The 19046-nt window shown below is 41.8% G+C and overlaps 1 protein-coding gene across 1 annotated transcript; it reads left to right on the top strand.

Annotated features, from left to right (window-relative positions):
• Nucleotides 1-3041: 3041 nt before the first annotated feature.
• MLYCD (malonyl-CoA decarboxylase) lies at nucleotides 3042-18612 on the top strand. The gene is made up of 5 exons (XM_057381972.1): nucleotides 3042-3567; nucleotides 8777-8889; nucleotides 9863-10019; nucleotides 10505-10654; nucleotides 17097-18612. The coding sequence occupies exons 1-5, from the start codon at nucleotides 3067-3069 to the stop codon at nucleotides 17628-17630; spliced, it is 1455 nt and encodes a 484-aa protein (XP_057237955.1). The 5' UTR covers nucleotides 3042-3066; the 3' UTR covers nucleotides 17631-18612.
• Nucleotides 18613-19046: the final 434 nt, after the last annotated feature.

Here is a 19046-nt window from a genome sequence, read left to right as displayed (position 1 = left end):
GAAAACAAACCCCAAGCCACMGGACTGCCTTCATTTCCATCATAAATCAGTTTGTCTTTGCTACAGTGGAATTATTGAGCAGAGAATCCAGGTCATGTATTTTATTTTTACCTAGTGTTTGAACAGATTAAAGGGAAAAAAAAAAAAGAGGATCAGATTGGCTTTCCATTTTTTATTAGCTTCTCTTTCTGCTTGGAGACAAAATTTACAGTTACTAAAGCAGAATTAGGCTCTTTCAATATMCAATTTTCTAACAACAATATTCTGTTTTCAATAACAAATGTTTTCAAGAATAAATGTCCTTAGTGGCGAGGCAGATCCAGGGAAGAGAGTGTGGAATTTGGGATGAGGGACACCTGCAGCCCTGTGCAGGGATGGCTGTGGCTGAGCTGGACACCCCTCAGAAGGAACTCAAACCCCCAGGCTGAGCTGAAATGGGGCTCCTGGAGCCCTGGAAAGGTCCCAACTGAGGCTGGTCAGGGCCACTGAAGTTCCTCAGTGCCCACAGGTCCTGACAGACAGAGATGCRTTTTCATTTTCCAAGCAGCAGCTGAAGCAGATAATAATTTTTCCCTGGGGAAAAAAAAAAAGAAGCAGTAGAAGGTTTCAAAAGRAATGTCTCACTTGATAAAGCCTTACAAGCTACATCACAGAGGTGTCTGTGGATGAACAGCGCTGGTTTTTATGGCTGTGGGTGATGCAGGAGAGCTCTGTTATTGCAGGAATYCTACCCAAGGCCAATGTGAGAGAGACAGCTGTCAAAATGGAAAGAACAGAAGCGTTTCTAGATAGGATTGTTAAAAGGAATTGATATTGAGCTGTGCTGACCATTTTCTGGGAGGCTGGAAGCCTTCATCTTCCATCAGCACTCTCCCTGTGCTAACCTCTCAGGCTTCTTGAAATTTCCAGGAGTGTTGGAATCAGAAACTGAGCTGGTTCATAAGGCTTTCAGTGAATAAAATGCCTAAGTTCATGTGCTTTTAGCATAGTTTTTATGTCAATCAAATCTGCATCAAATTGTAAAGAACTTTATTATAGAATCATACATCAAACACAGAGGATTTAAGATCATTATTTAACATATAGAAGGAAAAGTTCATTTTGTAGCAATCCTTTATTAAAAAAATAAAATCTGTCCACCTTTTGCTATGAAGCATGTCTGAAAGTTGTTTTATTTCAGTTGTTTTTTTTTTCCATTTAATTTTTGAAATGGAAAAAAATTGTACTTGTCTAATGGATCCGTATTTAATACTGCAGAATTGCTATTAAAAGTGTATATAAAAATATCATCATGATTTTTGGTGGAAGCTCTTTCCTGCTCTTCTGTCTCTGAAGGCATTATCCTGGGAATCTGACACAGAAGATCTCTGTGGCAGCCCCTTTCCTGGAGGGGTGAAGCAGAAGGACTGACCAGCCAACTCTGAAGGCTTTTTACTTAGCTGAAAATGAAGTTATAAAGGTGGCAAGGGATTTTCTGAAATTTGATTCATTGCCAGTGTGATTCAAGTGGTTTTTCAAGTCTTTTTCATATATTTTAATGCTTCTGACTCATGTTTTCCCTCTCTTAAGGTTATATTAGCTCATCTTATGACCCTCAGTTCCCCAGGACTTTACTGCTCACATGTTTTTTTTCCTTTTCTCTCCTTCCTTGGTAATCTCTAATATATTGTTCTAAAATTTGTAATTAGGCAGAGCTCTCTTTTTGTCTCTTCACTGACAAAGAGGGCTTGATTCTCTCCTCAGCTCTTATTTCAAATGCTGAGAATCACAATTCCCTGTGCTTTTAAGGACAATTGGTGCTCAGTTCTAATCTCACTGACATCAACCTGACCTCTGTGCTTTGCTGGTTTAATGTCCAAAGGAGGCAAATACACCTTTGTAAAGCTGAGCTGGGAGCAGGATGGAGATGTTTAACTTCATTCACGAATTGTCCTGACACACTTGAGAGGACTTTGGGCTCATAATGAATTTTTTTGCTGCAGGGCCCAAAGGATATGCTACACTCAGGTCTGTGACCTCAAAATTGCACAACCAGATCCGTGTGGTTTTCTGCTGTTATTTCAGAGCAAAAATCGTATCAGGGCACTCTGGGGCTGTGATCCCTATCCCTCAGTGCCAGCCAGGTTTCCAGCAGCCAGAATCCTCTCCAGGACATGGGGATGCTGTCCAGGAATTCAGATTAATTCCCTGGTGTCCAACAAGCCATCATGACACTCAAGACAGATGTGGATTATTTGTTTTGGGTGCACAATCCCACCACACCCCAAATTGAGCACGGCCCACCAGGAAATATAGGAGCCACAGGGGAGAATGTAAGGTCATAAACTGAGACAAGGGAGATTCAGATTAGATATTTGAAAAGAATTATTTCATTGGTGGGGTAATCAGGCATTGGGACAGGTTGCCCAGGAAGGTGGTAAGAAGTTTAGGTGTCTGGATCTGGCATTTGTTGATGTGGTTTAAATGTTACAATGGCAGCGCTGGGTGAACTGGATGATCTAAAGGTCTCTCTCAATCTTGAGGATTCACAGAACCACAAAGTCAGTTCGGTTGGAAAAGCCCTCCAAGATCATTTGAGTCCAACCTGTGACCAAACACCAGACCCTCTGTTCTGACCAGAACATCTGTTCTCAACCAGACCCCGGCACCGAGTGCCATGTCCAGTCCATTAAACACCTCCAGGAGGCTGGTGCCACCGCCTCCCTGGGCAGCCCAACGTCTAATCACAATTTCTGTGAGGAAATTCCCTCTTAACGTTCAACCTGAACCCTCCCGGCGCATCTCAGGACCGTGTCCAACACGACTCCACGGGTCTAAAGTRCAGCATGATGAATTCTGAGGACAGGGCGGTGAACTCCGGCAGAGGAGGAGGCGCCCGCCCCGCCCTGTGAGGGACAGCCGGTGACCTCTGTGCGCCACACTCAACATGGCGGCCGSCACGCCCCCACCCCGCCACACTTTCCTCGCTTCCCATTGGTGGAGCAGGCTGTCAGTCTGCCAGTCTAGCCAATCATCGCGCGCAGAGCCCCCGCGGGGGCGGCGCCGCGGCCTGTGGCGGTGTGCGGGATGAGCCGGCTGTGCCCGCGCCTGGGCCCGCGCCCGCTGCTCTGGGCCCCGCGGGGCCCGCGCCGCCTCTCATCGGGCGCCTCTCCGGGCATGGAGGAGCTGCTGCGCAGCTCGGTGCCGCCGCTGCCGCCCTACGAGACCAGGGAGAAGGCGCCGCCGCCCGCCGAGCTGCGCGGCGCGGAGTTCGTGCGGTTCTACCGCGCGCTGCAGCCCGGGCCGCCCCGCGCAGAGCTCCTCACCCGCCTGGCCCGCGACTTCGGCGTGGAGCACGGGCGGGTGGCCGAGGCCGCCTCCAAGGTGCTGCAGGCCCGCGAGCAGCGCAGGGAGCTCGGGGCGCTGCTGCAGGCCGAGGACCGGCTCCGGTACTACCTGAACCCCCAATACCGCGGGCTRTTCCAGCACCTGGGCCGCCTGGAGGGCGGGCTGCGCTTCCTCGTGGAGCTCAGGGCCGACCTGATGGAGGGGCTGGCGAACAAGGCGGTGGAGGGGCCCCATGTCAAGGTGAGGGCTGGCCTGGGTGGTTCTAGAGGGAGTCTGGGGGGGATGTGATTTGGGGTTTCCTGCTCGTGGTGCTACTGCTGGAGCCACCTTGGGCTGCGAATTGTCCCATGAAGCCTTCCACTGTTGGGGTCTATGAGCCCCTCAGCTCAKGTAGGGCAGTGAGGTGCTGGAATGGGCCCAGAGAAAGGGAGGTGTCTGGAGGCCAAGGTCAGTGAAGAGTGGCTGAGAGAGCTGGGGAGCATCAGCCTGGAACAAAGGATGCTCAGGGGTCACCTGGATCTGCACAGCTCCCTGACAGGAATGGGCTGCCAGGGGAGATCGGGCTCTGCTCCCTGGGAACAGGGACAGCATGAGAGGAAACACCCTCAGGTTGTGCCAAGGGAGGTTCAGGTTAGACACCAGGAAGAATTCTTCACATAAAGGCTGATTAAACATCGGAACAGACCCAGAGAGGTGGTGCAGTGCCTGTCTTTGGAGGTATTTAAGAAACAGCTGCTCATGGCACTTAGTGCCATGGGCTGGTTCACAAGATGGTGATGGGTTAAAGACTGGACTTGATGATCCCAGATGTCTTCCAACAGAATTGATTCCATGATTTCCTAGAGAGACACAAGTAAACCCTTTCCTGCAGGCTGTGGCACCAGTGAGGGCTGACACTGTGCCTGTGCTGACACTCAGGAAGGAAGTGGCCCTTGCTGTGAAGCAATGGGCTTTCCAGAGTGGCAGTGGGAAGTGCTGGCACATAATACACTGTTTTAAAAGTTAATTCACAGTAAAGCTGGGCTTGATCATTTTTCATGATGCTGTTTCAACTTTTGTCCTCTCTCATGTTCTTTTCATGTGTTCTGTTCTTCCTTCCACCACAGGACATGCTGCTTGTCCATAACTGTCCTTATAAATAGTTGAATTTATGATGCACTCTTGCAACACACAGAGTGAAATTTCGTGAAAATCTCTTTCATGGGTGAAGTTCTTCCTCTTGCTGTTCAGAACCCTCTCACCTACAATACATTATTTTTTCTGGGCCAGCATTTTCCTCTTGAGATTTGTTACATTTTGCTTGCTTACTTATATTTCAGCCCTTGAAATACGACTCTGGTGAAAAATTCACAGCATTAGGATTTTGGGTAGCAAATCATCCAACGATTGCTTTTAAAATATTCTTCATCTTTCCAAAAGATTTAGAAAAAGTCAGTGAAAAGTTCAAGTTGCTGGCAAAAGATAATGAAAAAGAGAGCACTTTTGTGAAATTGATTTATATATAAACCTGCTTCCTTAATTAAGCAGTAGTTGGAGTGTATTTGTAATCTTGGATTTGTGTTGGTCTGCTGGAAAAAAGGAAGCACCGTCATTGTTAAAAGTTTTTCTATAAAAAAGTGTTTGGTATTTGCCTATCAAAAGTCCTGAGTAGCCATTTCATTAGTGTAGAGTTGATTTCAGTTCTAACATAAAGACAAATGTGCGACAAGAGTTTTATAACCTCTGTATATTTGTGTCTGAACTGACAAGGAAATGTGGAAATAAAATTAAATGGATCTTCTTGATGCTGGTGGARAATTACAGAATGTATTATGTGGCCTGCTGGGATATTGGGTTTKCCCAAACTGTCTAAAACATTTCTTAGACAATCCTTAGTTTTTACTTTGTAATTTGAAAGACCTATTAAAACAAGGATTGCCCACTGTTGTGTTGTAAATTTGAAATATTTTTCTATTTCCTYAGCAGCTGTCAGTGTAAAAGCAGCTTGGACTGCTCAGATATTAGGTGATGAAGGATTTCTATTTTGTGTTTTTTCAAGAGATTGCAGTAAAATCCATATTTAAGTGATTAAGTTGCTTGAAAGTGCTTGGACAGGCTTTACTCATTATCTAAATGAGCAGAARTGGGTGGGGGAAAGGAAATAATGATTTTATTTTGGGTTTTTTTTAATAAGACATCCAGTAATAAAAACCACAAGAGCCAGGAGAGTTTTCAGCATTGCCATTATCACTGCAGTAATTACTATTGGTGATAAAAAAGCAGAAATCAGTCCCCTTGAATTTCTGTCGCTATTAAAGTTTTGTTGGTGAGGATATTTTTCCAGTATCTCACTGGGGGCATTCTGTACATGTCCCCGGATTCTGAAGGTAAATTGTGGGGAAGAAAAACCCCAATAAACAAAAACCCTTCAAAACCCTACCCAAAATGAACCAAATCAACCCCTCCACCACAGACACCTTCAAATACTTGGCAATATCAGTGTAGTTCTGTAATCCCAAATGAGGTTAATCAGGTTGAAAACTTCAAACATTCCAAAAACATGGGAAAACTCAACTCTTGTGAGGGCTATTTTATTTAATAGTTTGAGAGGGAGAATGAAATAGTTGCCTCAGCAGAGAGGTAGTTTTTCTTCATCTCCAATTAATTTATTTTTTTTTATTTTCATAAGAGTTTTTCCCATTTGTTGCTCAATGAATAGGTACTTGATGTGAAGATTAAAAAGGCTGTAATTTGCTGTCTCGTAGCAAGAACACGGAACGAGAAAAAAATAATSACAATTTATTAGACTTGGCTAATAGAAATTGAAGTATTGCTGGTAATTTGAAATACTAATCTGAGTAYGTCTTGTTGCACAAATTTAAAACTGGGATGCTGAATAATGAAWGTGCTTGCTTTTCTTTTTAATGAAGTGTTGCAGATGTAATTTTTATGATTAAAAATGCCTCTGAAATGAAAATAAGAATTTACTTGCCACCAAATTTACAAAATAAGAGAACCTGCCACCGAATCTACAAAATAAGAGGCCCAAACTTGAGCCTGTCCTTAAGGGAGTGAAGCCTTTAGGAAATGTCCTGTGCACTGAGCTGTTTAACAGAAGTCAGAATCTTGTTTACATGGCTTCAGTTAAACACKGTTTTGGGTAATGAAAAGTTTTATGACTTTCTGCACTAAAGTTTTGTCAACACAGAATCATGGAACCTGAGGCTGGTTTGGGTTGGAAATGACCTAAAAGATGATCCCATCCAACCCCCTACCATGGTGAAGGACACCTTCCACTGTCCCAGGGTGCTAACAACACTCCAAGCCCTGTCCAGCCTGGCCTTGAGCACTGCCAGGGATCCAGGGGCAGCCACAGCTTCTCTGGGCACCCTGTGCCAGGGCCTCCTCACCCTCACGGGAAGAATTTCTCCCTAAGATCCACTCCAACCTGCCCTCCTTCAGTTCAAGGCCATTTCCCCACGTCCTGTCGCTCCCTGCCCAGTTGGGGTTGGATTCGATGATGGTGGCAGATCCCTTCCCCCTGGAGCCATTCAAATTCCTGCACAGTGAATTTCTTTCTGTTTTATCAAACATTATTACTTACAACTGAGATGATTTGATTTGTAATTCCCATAAACAATACTTCTCCCCAAATCCTTTCTGAATTCCACTTCCTTGTTCAGTTACAGCTGCAYTGCTTTTCTCCAGCTGCATCTTGGACCTGCAGTAGCTCTGTAGTGAAAACAGCCCTTGGTTCCATTGGYATCCCTGTGGCCATGTGGAACACKATTGCTGAACYTTCAGAGGAGCAAAACTCCAATGCTTTCCAYCCTTCCAGTTTCCATGCAGGATAAGTGGCTCTTTCCTGTGTCAATCTGTGCTGTCTGAGCCTCGTTACTGCCATGAGATGCGGATCAGAATGTGGAAATGCTGCCAGCAGCAGTTTTCCCTCTGCCTGCTGGACTGCAGCTGAAATGCTGTTCAAAAAGCACATGGATGACAAGAGAGCTGTAAGAATTTGTTCTTTGCCCCCACATCTGACAACTCCAGTTCATTTTTCTGGTTTACAGTGTGTCCCTACAAAAGAAAACAAATGAAACAATCCTAGAATACCCGGAGACTTTCACTGCACCAAGGGATRTCTGACCAAAGTGATTTATGGTTATTATCTAAAAACTTCAGAGCTGTGCAGAAACAAGGATTCACAAGGGAGGTATCTTAAAGGCAGAATAAACAAACCAATCAGAATATATTTGCTTAGGAAAAAAGGTATTGAAAAAGAAATCATGGAAGACAGAATTGTTCTTTACAGATGAATGGCTCTTTCTTCTGGTTTGAAAACTTCATTTTTTCTAGTATGTTGAATTAAGGAATAATCCCATTCTTTTATTCAATCTTAGAATACTTTGTAGCAGTTACTTTGGCCAGCAGAAACCTTCTTTGATGTGTATCTTTTGACAAGTATCTCTGCAACTTTCATCTTTATTAGGGTATAATGGGAAATATCTTTGCTTTTTATGAAAATCCTGAGACTACATCTGAACTTTGGAAAAAGATTTGAAGTGGTGTTTTCTGATCAGATTTTATTATTTTTCCTGCTGTTTTTCTTTAATGTAGCAAGCTAAAGTACATTGGGTCATAATTTTTGTCTCTTTTATGTGCAGCAGTAGCTATTTAATAAAGGTCTGAATAGAAGATGCAGAGTTTTTGTTTTGAAGAAAATGGTTATTTAGTTAGTTTCAGGTAAGCCCATGTTTTTGATCAGGCTGTTTGTGAGTTGCTGCTGGTATCACACTGTGTYCTGTGTACAAGGCAAATGGAAGAAAGAAAAACAAGCTCTGGAATCTCTTTTAGGGATATTCCTGCTGTGCCGAGTCCAAGAATACTTGTTAAATTCAAATAAATTTAGACAGGAAATCTTTAAGAATACAGGCAGCAGGAAACTGGTAGGGAATATAAAAATCACTATTTCAATGAATGTTTTTGAAAGGATTTGACATTATAGTTGGGTTTCATCTCTCATACTGTTCCAAAGCTGGTTTGATTTTTCACTTCTATTGTCTTATGCTGCTAGGTTTTATTTTTCTTGCTCAAAAAATTTCATATTTTTAGAGTAGAAAAATTTTGGAAAGCCTCTGGTTCTGTCTGCACCCTGTTGAAAGATGTTTCCATRGTATTTAAATCTGAGCAACTGAGCAACTACAGCCTTGTGGTCAAGACTGCTCAAAACCTTCTACCCCATGGCTGCTTTTCCTTGTCTCTGCCTGCACTATAGATAGATCCTTCAGGGATTTTCCTTGGTTCAGTCTTGTGGGAAGAAAACTGAGCTGGTGATCTTCTCAAACAGATGCATAAGTTTCTTTTAAGCTCCCAGTGTTGTAGTTTGAACCAATCAAGGTTATCTTTACTCACATTCCTATGTTGTACCTTGCTTATTTAGCAGATAATTCCATCCTTGTTCTGCTTGCAGGAGATGAACGGAATTCTCAAGAATATGCTCTCGGAGTGGTTCTCCACAGGATTCCTCAACTTGGAACGGGTCACTTGGCAATCCCCTTGTGAAGTACTCCAGAAAATTAGTGAGTAAGTGCTGAAGGCTGGACAGAGTCCTTGATGTAGTCATGAAATGCYTGGGACTGCAGAAATCCACTGTTTTCAACACTCTGCCTCTCTGAACCATAGGCAAAGTATAATYATGGAATATTTACATTAACAGGCTGTAGAGCTCAATTTTAAAAACTGACTGAAGTAAGCAGTAAAGGGGATAATTTGTCCTATAATTTGATTGTGTAGCTCACACTGCACTGGTAGACTGCTGCCTTTTTTTCAAGATTTCTCATTTACTCTTCCCACATTCCCAAAGGTGCTCCAAAGTTTTGGCTGGGACTGGTGAGGTGCTCAGAATCACTTGTAAACTACGTATGAAGAGAGCACTTTGGTTTTTATACAATGTGCTCTACAACATTGATTTGTAAATCTACAACGTTGATTTGTGAATCTGCGACATTGATTTCTGAATTTCTGTCAAATATTCAAACTTGTGAAGTTGAAAATGACTGAAATTGAATTATGTTGTGGGCCACCTTATTGTATAAAAATCCTGAAGAAAAATGAATCTCTAAAGAGTTCTGAAAGTACGTGACTTAAGTATTGATGAGGCAAAGAGATCTTGACAGGCTGAATGTTCAAAATAAAAACAATTAGTGATAATTAATCTTCATGGTAATTTGGCAAACACAGTTAAGTGGGTGTGCAATATTCCTTTACAATCCACTTCATCACAGCTTGCTGACAATTTTACATTACTCACTTACAGCCTGATTCTGTTTTTTTGATTGGAAAGTTTTGTCACTGACACCAGTGGGAAAAGTGCTGAGCTTACAGGCTTGGCAGCTGACATCTATTTTCAAATGAAAAAAAGTAATATATAATAAAATAATGATAATGGAAATAATAGGAATAATAGGAATAATAATAATAATAATAATAATAATAATAACAACAACATCAACAACAATAATAATAATAGTACTTTATTTTTTATTTTCTCCTTGAGTTCTGAAGCCGTGCACCCTGTCAGGAACTGGGTGGATATGAAGCGTCGAGTTGGGTCCTACAGAAGATGTTATTTCTTTTCTCACTGTGCAATCCCAGGAGAGCCATTGATAGTCCTGCACGTGGCATTAACCAGTGATATCTCCAGCAACATCCAGGTACAGCCACTGATGCATTTAATAAACAGCAAAGTTCTCAAATTGCAGTGTGCTTATTTAAAAATCTGCAATTCCGTTTAATTTGGCAATATTTGGCTTTGTTTCGTTTTTTAAGAGATGAGAGAATTGACATGTAAAAATTACAGAGATACTCTGTGTGTTTTATATATTACATAAATTGAATTTTTGGGGTTTGCTCAAAAGCCAGAAGAGCAAGAAAAGATAAATAYATAGAGAAAAYGAGATTAAAATTTCRAARTGGTTGCAATTACTTTTGAAAATTYTAAACCCTSTTACAGATATTTCCTGTACTTACTAATGTCWAAGCAGCTCTTTCTAGTCTTTCATTAGATTTTTATTGTTTCTATAGAGAAATAAAAYAGTGGGAAAAAGTGGTAATACATTTAGAAGTTAAAAAGAAAGACCTCCTCCACATAATGATGATAATAACTAATATTAACATTTTTTAATTTTAATTTTCCCAGACCATAGTGAAAGAAGTGCCCCCTTTAGAGACAGAAGATACAGAAAAAATCACAACAGCAATCTTCTACTCCATCAGCTTGACTCAGCAGGGCCTGCAAGGGGTGGAACTCGGGACTCACCTCATCAAAAGAGTTGTCAAAGAGCTGCAGGTGGGTGTGCCAGGGGCCCTCAAGGGCTGTTACCCAAAGTGGTTTAATTCCCATATTGTGTCACCGCTCAGGGCAGGAGCTCTGGGCCTTCCCCTACACCTGRAGCTCCTCCCCAGAGCAGCCTTTGGAGATGTGTAGAGTTGGAAGAACATTTCCTGCTCTTGGCTGATGTCTGCCAGATGCAGCTTGTGTTCCACAGTTGACACATTCTGTGTGAATTCCTGGTGTTTCCACCCTAATCATGTGTGGGTTGCCTGAAGTCAAACGAGARCATTTCTGTTGAAGGTGGCTTTGACACAGCAGTTCTGCAGTGTGGGCTCTGATATGATTCACTCATATTCACTCACTCATTGCCTCTCAGTTGGGTGGGAAGAGCCTGATCAACATATTCACTCTTCAAAGGACCTGACAGTGCCTTTTCCAAAATCTTAACAGCTGCTCCAGGAGCAGAAATACTTCCTGTTCATTAATTAGTTCATTTTTTTGTTTGTTATATTGAATTGCCACTGGTTATTTATGCAGTTTGCATGCAAGCCCTAAATACATTTATTTAAAAAATAATAAGGAGAGAGATTTTTTTGCCCAGGCATGTCTTGCAATATAGTAAAAAAATATCTTTAAAGTCACAAGAATCAGTTACTTTATGCCAGTCAGTTCTGTGAATTTAGATAATATCATTGCATGCTAAGGGATTATTGTTAATAGCTTTAGTACTTGTAGAACATTCTTCCAAGCAAGTGGAGAAAGGAATGAAAATTCATTTACAGAGTGCTGTGAAAAAGGCAGTCACATTCCTGCACTGTACACATTATTTTGTTTAATAGTCATTGCTACTTAAATTGCTAACAAAGCTACCACTTAAAAGTGATGATCATTACTTGTGTTTRTATTCATTGTTTCACATCTGGATTAGTAATGATGTCTGGAAAACTGTCTGTGATTTAGAACTTCAGTGCTATTTACAAAAAGAACTTAAAATTGGATGCTTCAAACTTCTGCTGCAAAGTGATAGATTATTTAATTGCTGAATCATCACTGTCTACCCTGAAGTGTTTATTTTATTTTTAATGGATATTTTGGCTGAATTTTGTTGCTTCTTGCTTTTGGAATGGGTTTTAGATTAATTGTTGAAAGTCCTGTAGTCCAGGTATAATTAGGCCGTGCCATCTGTCTGATCTTGACTGAGGGAAAATTGGAATAAATTCATGCAGTTATCTGCTTTCACATCTGAAAAATAATTTCTGGATAATTGAGTTGCTCTCATAAAATAACCCTATTGACATAGTATCTGAACATCACTAATTGCAAAGTTGTGAGTGAGTTATAAAGGCAAACAGACACATCATACTTAGATAACCTTATGCAAGTTTTTAAATCTGGTGTGTCCAACAGAAGGGTATGTTTTGTATTAATATTTATGACAAAGTTTCTACATTTCAGTTGTAAAATGCAGCCCCTCTTCAGTGTTTAGCATAGGAAACACTTGGGTTGTAATGCCTTTGAACACATTCTAATCATCAAATTAATGCCTCAATCTTAAACAGCTTGTTTAATATTGAAAACTGAGTGCAATGCCAAAGATGGAGATCCTCCTCCGTATTTAAATTTCCTACACTGCTTAAAGGTGGTGTGAAAAACGTGCTGGTAATAAATTGTTATGTGGCAGGTTGGACATGGACTGAGGTGACCATGAAGTGGCAGCCAGACTTGAGCTGCCTGTTTATGTATAGGCTGTATCTATAGATAAAGGTACAACAACCTCCAGCCATTGCCTCTACACCATTCCTTCTTGGAATGGAACCACTGCAGGGCTAAAGAAGATAGAAAGGATAATCYAGGAATATTTATCCATTGTAGGTGTAGTTCTCCAATGGTTTTCCTCTCACTCTTTGATGTTGTTAATATTTTTCTTGTTCTTCCCACTCCTTCACGCTTTCTCCACTGTCATTCTGAAATACTGTTCTTGAATTTGTTGTCTTGAATTGTGCAAGAACCATCTCCCGTTGCATGTTTTACATCTGTGAAGAGAAGCTAAATCATGGTCCTGTTGTTCCCAGAATTATTTGATGAATTTCTGCAAGGTCTCCTCATTCAGCTTCAGTTGCCAATGTTGCACCTCCCATCTCAGTGCACTTCACTCCTCAGAGGAGAGAAACCCTTTGTATTTCAGCTTCAGAATACTTCCACTGGGGAATTTGTACAAAGTCAAGATTGTTCAGGGTAAAGACAAGGTATACAGTGAGTAAATACTCTTGGCAGCCTGTTTTGCCTGGCTCCCAAAATTCTGGMAGTCCTTCTTTATGGATTAATTGCACACATGTGCTCGCTTCCTGTCTGGTCAGTTGTGAGCAAAGGACTTTCCCAAGGTTGTCTGTGCTCAGGGTGGACATAACTCTTTGGAGCAGCGTTACAGTCACTTCAGGAGGGACAAATGGTGTGGCAGGAGTGCTGAGTGGACTTGGTGACAGCAGCTGAAACAATACAGACTCAGCAAAAAAGGCCTTGGGTCAAAAATTACATCTCATTAAGCCAGTGTCCAGCAGCCTTTGTGAAAATAGATGGGTGAGGTCTCTGATAGGAAGAGGATTTTTTATATCACCTTTGCATGGCTTTGCAATAAACAAATCTTTTTTATAAGTGCTGCTAAATCACATTACGATCTGGCATTTGCCTCAGATCTTGTTCTGTAAAATTGGGTAAATCAGAATTTGATCAGAACTCAACCTAGGTGGTATCACATTATAAAAGCAGCCTGGGAGAAATTGTACTGCTCTCAGGAGTTTCTTGACAAAAGTTTGCTGCACAGATAATATAGAAGGGTTTTGGTACAAGCTTCTGTTGTTGTCTGAGCATATCCTGTTGGGATTATTCTGGGATGAATTCATTAGGCCACTGATACCACTCTGATCCCAGTTCTCCCTGTACAAATCTGGGAGTAGGCTGTGTAGGCATGCTGTGCAGTGTCTTGTTTATATTAATGTATATAAAGCAGGGAGCAGGCAACAAAAAAAAAGATCTCTTGTATTTCTTAAATTCAGCYTTGTATTGTTCCCAGAAATGAATTGGATTTTGAAACTATTTCAGACAACTACAGGAAAACAAACCAACCCCAAATTGAGTGCAGGCACATCATTTCAAGCAAGCTGATAGGTGCTGGTGACCGAGGAGGTGGATGGATTTCTCATTAGGCACACATTTAATTCASAGTGTGTTTACAACCACTCGAAGCAGTCTGTAGCTCTGCAGAAGGTACATCATGGCAATTCAGTCAGCAGATGACAGACACAGATAACTGTGCTGAAGCCTTTGAGAAAACTGCTCAGGAGTTTATAGCCTGTGGCRTTTGAGGGAGCAAACTGATAGCTGCTGTGTGACTCAATAGAATGCTCAACAATTGGTGACAGATTTTAGTTTTCTGCTTGGTCTGTGGATAATTGCTACCTTAATTTGATCTAGGTGACCTGGGGAGATCATAATTTCCAAAACAGGCTTTGATTTCATTGATGAAAAATGTGACCTTGGACTGCAGCTTTCAGAGTGCAAGGCAGTTTCAGATGAGATATGGATAATAGGAGAAATCTGTGCCCTTCTCTGAGGGAAGAAAAAAAAAAATCCGACAACAAAAAACAGCAATCAAACACAGAAATCTACCCCAAATCAAAATTAGCAGCTGTTTCTTAATGGTTGTGAATGGTTTCTGACAGGCAAGTAAACATTAATGGRTCTCCACCAATAGCCTTAGACCAGCACATCAATTTAGCAAAACATAAATGTGCTCACTCCAGTGCATTTATTTATTTTTCCACGAGAAATGGCTGCCTCAGATAAGCTTCCAAATAAAGCTTTTATCAGATGTGTAGTAGTTTGTACTGTAGCTTCAAAATGGAGAYACTTTCCAATGTCTTATCTGTCCTAAAGAGAAAAAATACACATAATTTCCCATCTTGTGTTTTCAATGGAGTAAGAGCTCCTAACCTCCTGTGAAATATTTGGGGCTGTCTTGGTGAGCAGGTCACTCCTGAAAGTGGTGATAAACAAGGAGCAGCCAACAGCCCCAGGAATCAGTGTCAGTTATTTAATTAAGGACTTTGCAGTGGTTATTATTACCACACGGATAGGGGAAGAAAGAATTCATTCTCACTTTTGTCATCGTGGATGGTGCACAGGTGCCCTCGGGCTCTGCAAGCTGGGAGATGAGATTGGAATTGTTACCCTATGGAAGCAAYAGACACAGCTCAGCTGCTGTGTGCAAACCTTGTTAGCTCTGTTCAGGAGCAAAATGGTATTTTCAAACACTGCTTTCTTGGCAGAGAGGGTGCAGAAGAGTTCCAGACTTGAGTTAGTGCTAAACAGCCTTTTCCCTTGATCCAATCAGTTTTTCCTTTTACCTGAAAGAASAGTTTTTTCTATAATTTGAGCACTACCTTCTTTCTTCCCCTCTCAGGTTTTAACCCTAAATAGCTGTGAAGAAATCATGAAAGAGACCTAAGCACTGTGTTTTCAAAGGCACTGTCTTTTATGGGAATAGTAATACAGTTAGGGGAAAAAAAAGRAAAACCTTCAAGGAGAGTGTAATCCTATCTTTGGGTCAAAAAGAAACACATTCGGTGTTCCTTGAATCCGTGCCTAGAGGAAGTAGCCTCTAAAAACTTCTTTTTTCCTTTTCTCTTTTTATCCCCACTGCACAACAGGAACAKCTTTAGTCCCTCCAGCAGCACTTGGAGGATTTCTCATGATAGGTTATTAATTTGAAAACTTTTCCCCATTTATTCCTCTCTTGTGCTCCGTTTGGGACTTAAAGAGGAACTTTCAAGCCCAGCAGAAATGAAGACCCCCCCCAGAAATAAAGAATGCACCCCCATTTGGAGTTGCAGGCTCTTGGAGGGGGGTGGCTGCTGCTGGAGGATGTGACATGGGAAGGGCACTTCTCTTAGAGATGATGGGTTTGTGTTTCTGTGCCTCGAGCCCAGGCAGTTGCTGAGTTCTCATCCATCATTATTGTGTGGACAGGCAGGAGGCTCCTGGGTCAGTGAATCTTCAGGAGGGAGCTGTGGCCTCCCTTGTGGGCAGAGATTCATCCACCACAGCAAGAGCTGAGTGCACAAGGTCACATTTTGTTACAACAAAGTGTCTCCCAGCTCAGCTGTCCCCAGGCACAGCAGAGCCACCACTGCTCATCTCTGCACTGGTGGAGGGGTGAAGGTGGAAGTGATGCTGTCCATTGCTGACTAGAAAAACTGAAAGCCAGCAGCGTTTTCCCCAGGAACAAATACCTTGAAATATTTTTCTAATGGGCTTRAAAAATTCACTTCTGTGCCATCTTTCTCCCTCCTCCTCCAGCATCCCCTGGCCTCTGCATCCTCCTGGAGCAGACTGCAGATGGCAGCTGTGTGGAGCTCAGCAGCAGSGAGGAGCTGCAGCTCACACAACCTGGCAGCACCATCTGAGCCCTGATGGCTTTTTAATGGTTACCTCGGTAATCCTCAAGGTAGAAAAAGTGCCATTTGTAGTCATTTAAAGACAATTTTCTGCTGACATTAAGATGCTTCTGTAACGTTGATGAATGTCTTGGTTCTTACACTTTTTCCTTTTTGAACAGTAATTAAACCAGCACTGGGGTGGTTTCAGCTCAGCTCTGTCTGCCCCCCACTCCTCCAGCAGGGTTGGCTGATCTATTTTTTGTTAACTCCAAGTGAGTTTATTCTTCACACTGCTGTGCCCCAAAACTAACACACAGTTTTCCTTCTGTATGTTTTACATGATTTCATAGTTAGCAAGGTTTAATCAGAAATTAGTAATAGAGGAGAAATTTTGACATGTGTTACACTTGCAGTAAAAAAAACATTCACWCAGTCTGTATTTCCTGATGGTTTAGGGAATATAGTGAAAGGTAGCTGGCCTGTGTAAAGAAGTTCATTCAAAACTTCAGGAAATACTTTCCATAAAAATSTACAAGTAGTGCCTCTTGATTTTACAATAGACTGAAATAATAAACTGTCTTTGATTTAAAGAAGAAAGATAGTTACACATGAAAACCAGTATTTAAATGGCTATCAAAACTTKCATGCCTATTTTTAAAAATTCTTCAGAATCACTTCTTTATGGCCTGTGATTGTATTTGTTTATTTCTGCTTATCAAAGGATAAAACCAGAAACAATGATGGCACGTACTGCCTAAGTACGTTTATAGAGACTGTGTGTGAGGAATGTCATTCAGTCAGTGTTAACATTTTCTGGCTGCTCCCAGTGCTTTCTCATCACGAACCTGTTACTGCCAGGGGGATTTTGTACCCTTTTTTTGTGTCCATGTATATCAATTCCTTTTCAGAATCCCTGGTCTTCACTTGCCATAAAGCAAAGGCCATCAATTGCCCTTTACTCAGAGTTCCCTGTGTCAATCATAACCAAACTCATGAGTTTTTTTTCCTCCTTTTGTCTGCAGAAAGAACTTCCTCAGATAAAAGTTTTTTCTACGCTTTCACCTATCCCAGGATTCACAAAATGGCTCATTGGTCTCCTCTCCTCCCAGACAAAAGAACAGGGAAGGAACCAACTTTTTACAGAATCCGAATGGCAGGAAATCTCCCAGATCACAGGAGACTCCAGCACCGAAAGGCTAAAGGAACTCTTGAACAACAGCGAGTGGGTGAGATCAGAAAAGCTCATTCAGGTGCTGCATTCCCCCCTGATGAGACTGTGTGCCTGGTACCTGTATGGGGAGAAGCACCGAGGCTACGCCCTCAACCCRGTGGCCAATTTCCACCTGCAGAACGGCTCGGTGCTCTGGAGGATAAACTGGATGGGGGACACGAGCCCCCGRGGCATCGGGGCCTCCTGTGGCATGATGGTCAACTACAGGTATTTCCTGGAGGAGACAGCCTCCAACAGTGCTCTCTACCTGGCCTCCAARCAGGTCAGAGCCTCCGAGCAGGTGCTGGCCTTGGTGGCCCAGTTCCAGCAGAACAGCAAGCTGTAATTGAGTATCATGAACACTGAGAATAAATGCTCCTCGCCTCTCAAGAGCTGTCATAATCTGCAGTGTCTTTATCTAAATCAGAATGTATCYTGTAGGGCAAATGTGCTCAGTTCCCTGGGTTAACAGGGTCTTGCTTACATGACTGTGTATTCAAAACATCACAGAGTCACTTCTGGTGTGTGCAGGGAGTTGGAGGTGTTGGTAAAGGGTGAGTAAAATCCTCTGAATCAATTGCAACCAGTGGTACCTTGAAGGGAAAATACCTGAGCCAACATTATCCCTCTGATAATTAACCTGTATAAGCTGTCTTTAATTGAAAGGAGCTGCACTTTTCTGTTAYAATGCTGCTAGAGATTGTTCAGAGCCAAAGTACTTGGAATAAAGGTAAATTTTGGTCAAATATATTAGCAAAACAAGCTATAGTTCTGTTTCTACAATATCTGTCTTTTGCACTCTGAGAAAAATTTCATCTAAAACTTGGTATTTTCCTTTTTCAAACACACTAAAACTCACTGAATCCTTGCTTTGCTGGAGYGTGGAAAAGCCTTGCTTTAATGTTGAAAAATCAGGATCTTGGTGCAGCAGGTATGTTATATTATATTTGCATTTTTTGGCTGCTAAAATAYAATGAGCAATAAGGAAGTGTTCAAATAGGAGGAGAACACGCCAGACTGTTACTYGGGAATCAGCTGAGAAGTCTCTAAATATGTATATTATATTTTGGCTCTGGCAATGTTTTAAGTTGATCAAGAGCTTTTTTAATAAAGTGGTAGGTGTGATTTATAAACCAATAAAACCAACTTTCTCAATAAATCATGGCTTGTGATTTCAGCATTTCCCCTCCTTCACTTAGTGGCCCTCTTTGATAACAATTTCACCATACCAGAAGGCCCATCTTGACAGAATTTCATGCTGCTTTGTAATTTCTGATTTATAAAAGTGATCAGGGGATGGCTTAATTCTCTTGTTGGGCTTTCTAATCTTTCTGAACTGCCTTAGAATTCAGGTTTCAAGGTGAAATTTAGCTGTATAAACACCTACAAGCTGGGAGGAATAGAGCAAGAGAACCCTTCCTCTTTATTATGTTAAGCTCCTCCAGTTTGAGGAAACCAAGTCACTTACTTCGAGTGAAAGAGTTCTGAGAATGCAGTGGTTTTGAAAGATGGTTTTATTTTGAAGCAGGAAGAGCTGTGAGGGCAATTAAATGTGCATCCTCCTGGCCATAGTTCAAAAAGAGCTCACGCTTCTGCTGTATTGCAGATGGAAATACAACATAATCCCATATTCTTAACAGCTGGACTCGAAGGATAATGAGTTTTTTCCACTTGGAGCCCCAGACAATTGTATGAGAATTRGTTCAGTGACATGAAGTGATAGCAGCTTATGAGGAAGGAAAAGCAAAGCTGCTAATGCTTC

This window comes from Malurus melanocephalus, unplaced genomic scaffold (genome assembly GCF_030028575.1).
Source record: "Malurus melanocephalus ecotype Western Australia unplaced genomic scaffold, MMel_1.1 scaffold_543, whole genome shotgun sequence".
NCBI lineage: Eukaryota > Metazoa > Chordata > Aves > Passeriformes > Maluridae > Malurus > Malurus melanocephalus.
Note: the sequence above shows the minus strand (reverse complement) of the source record. Positions and strands in the feature narration are given on the sequence as shown.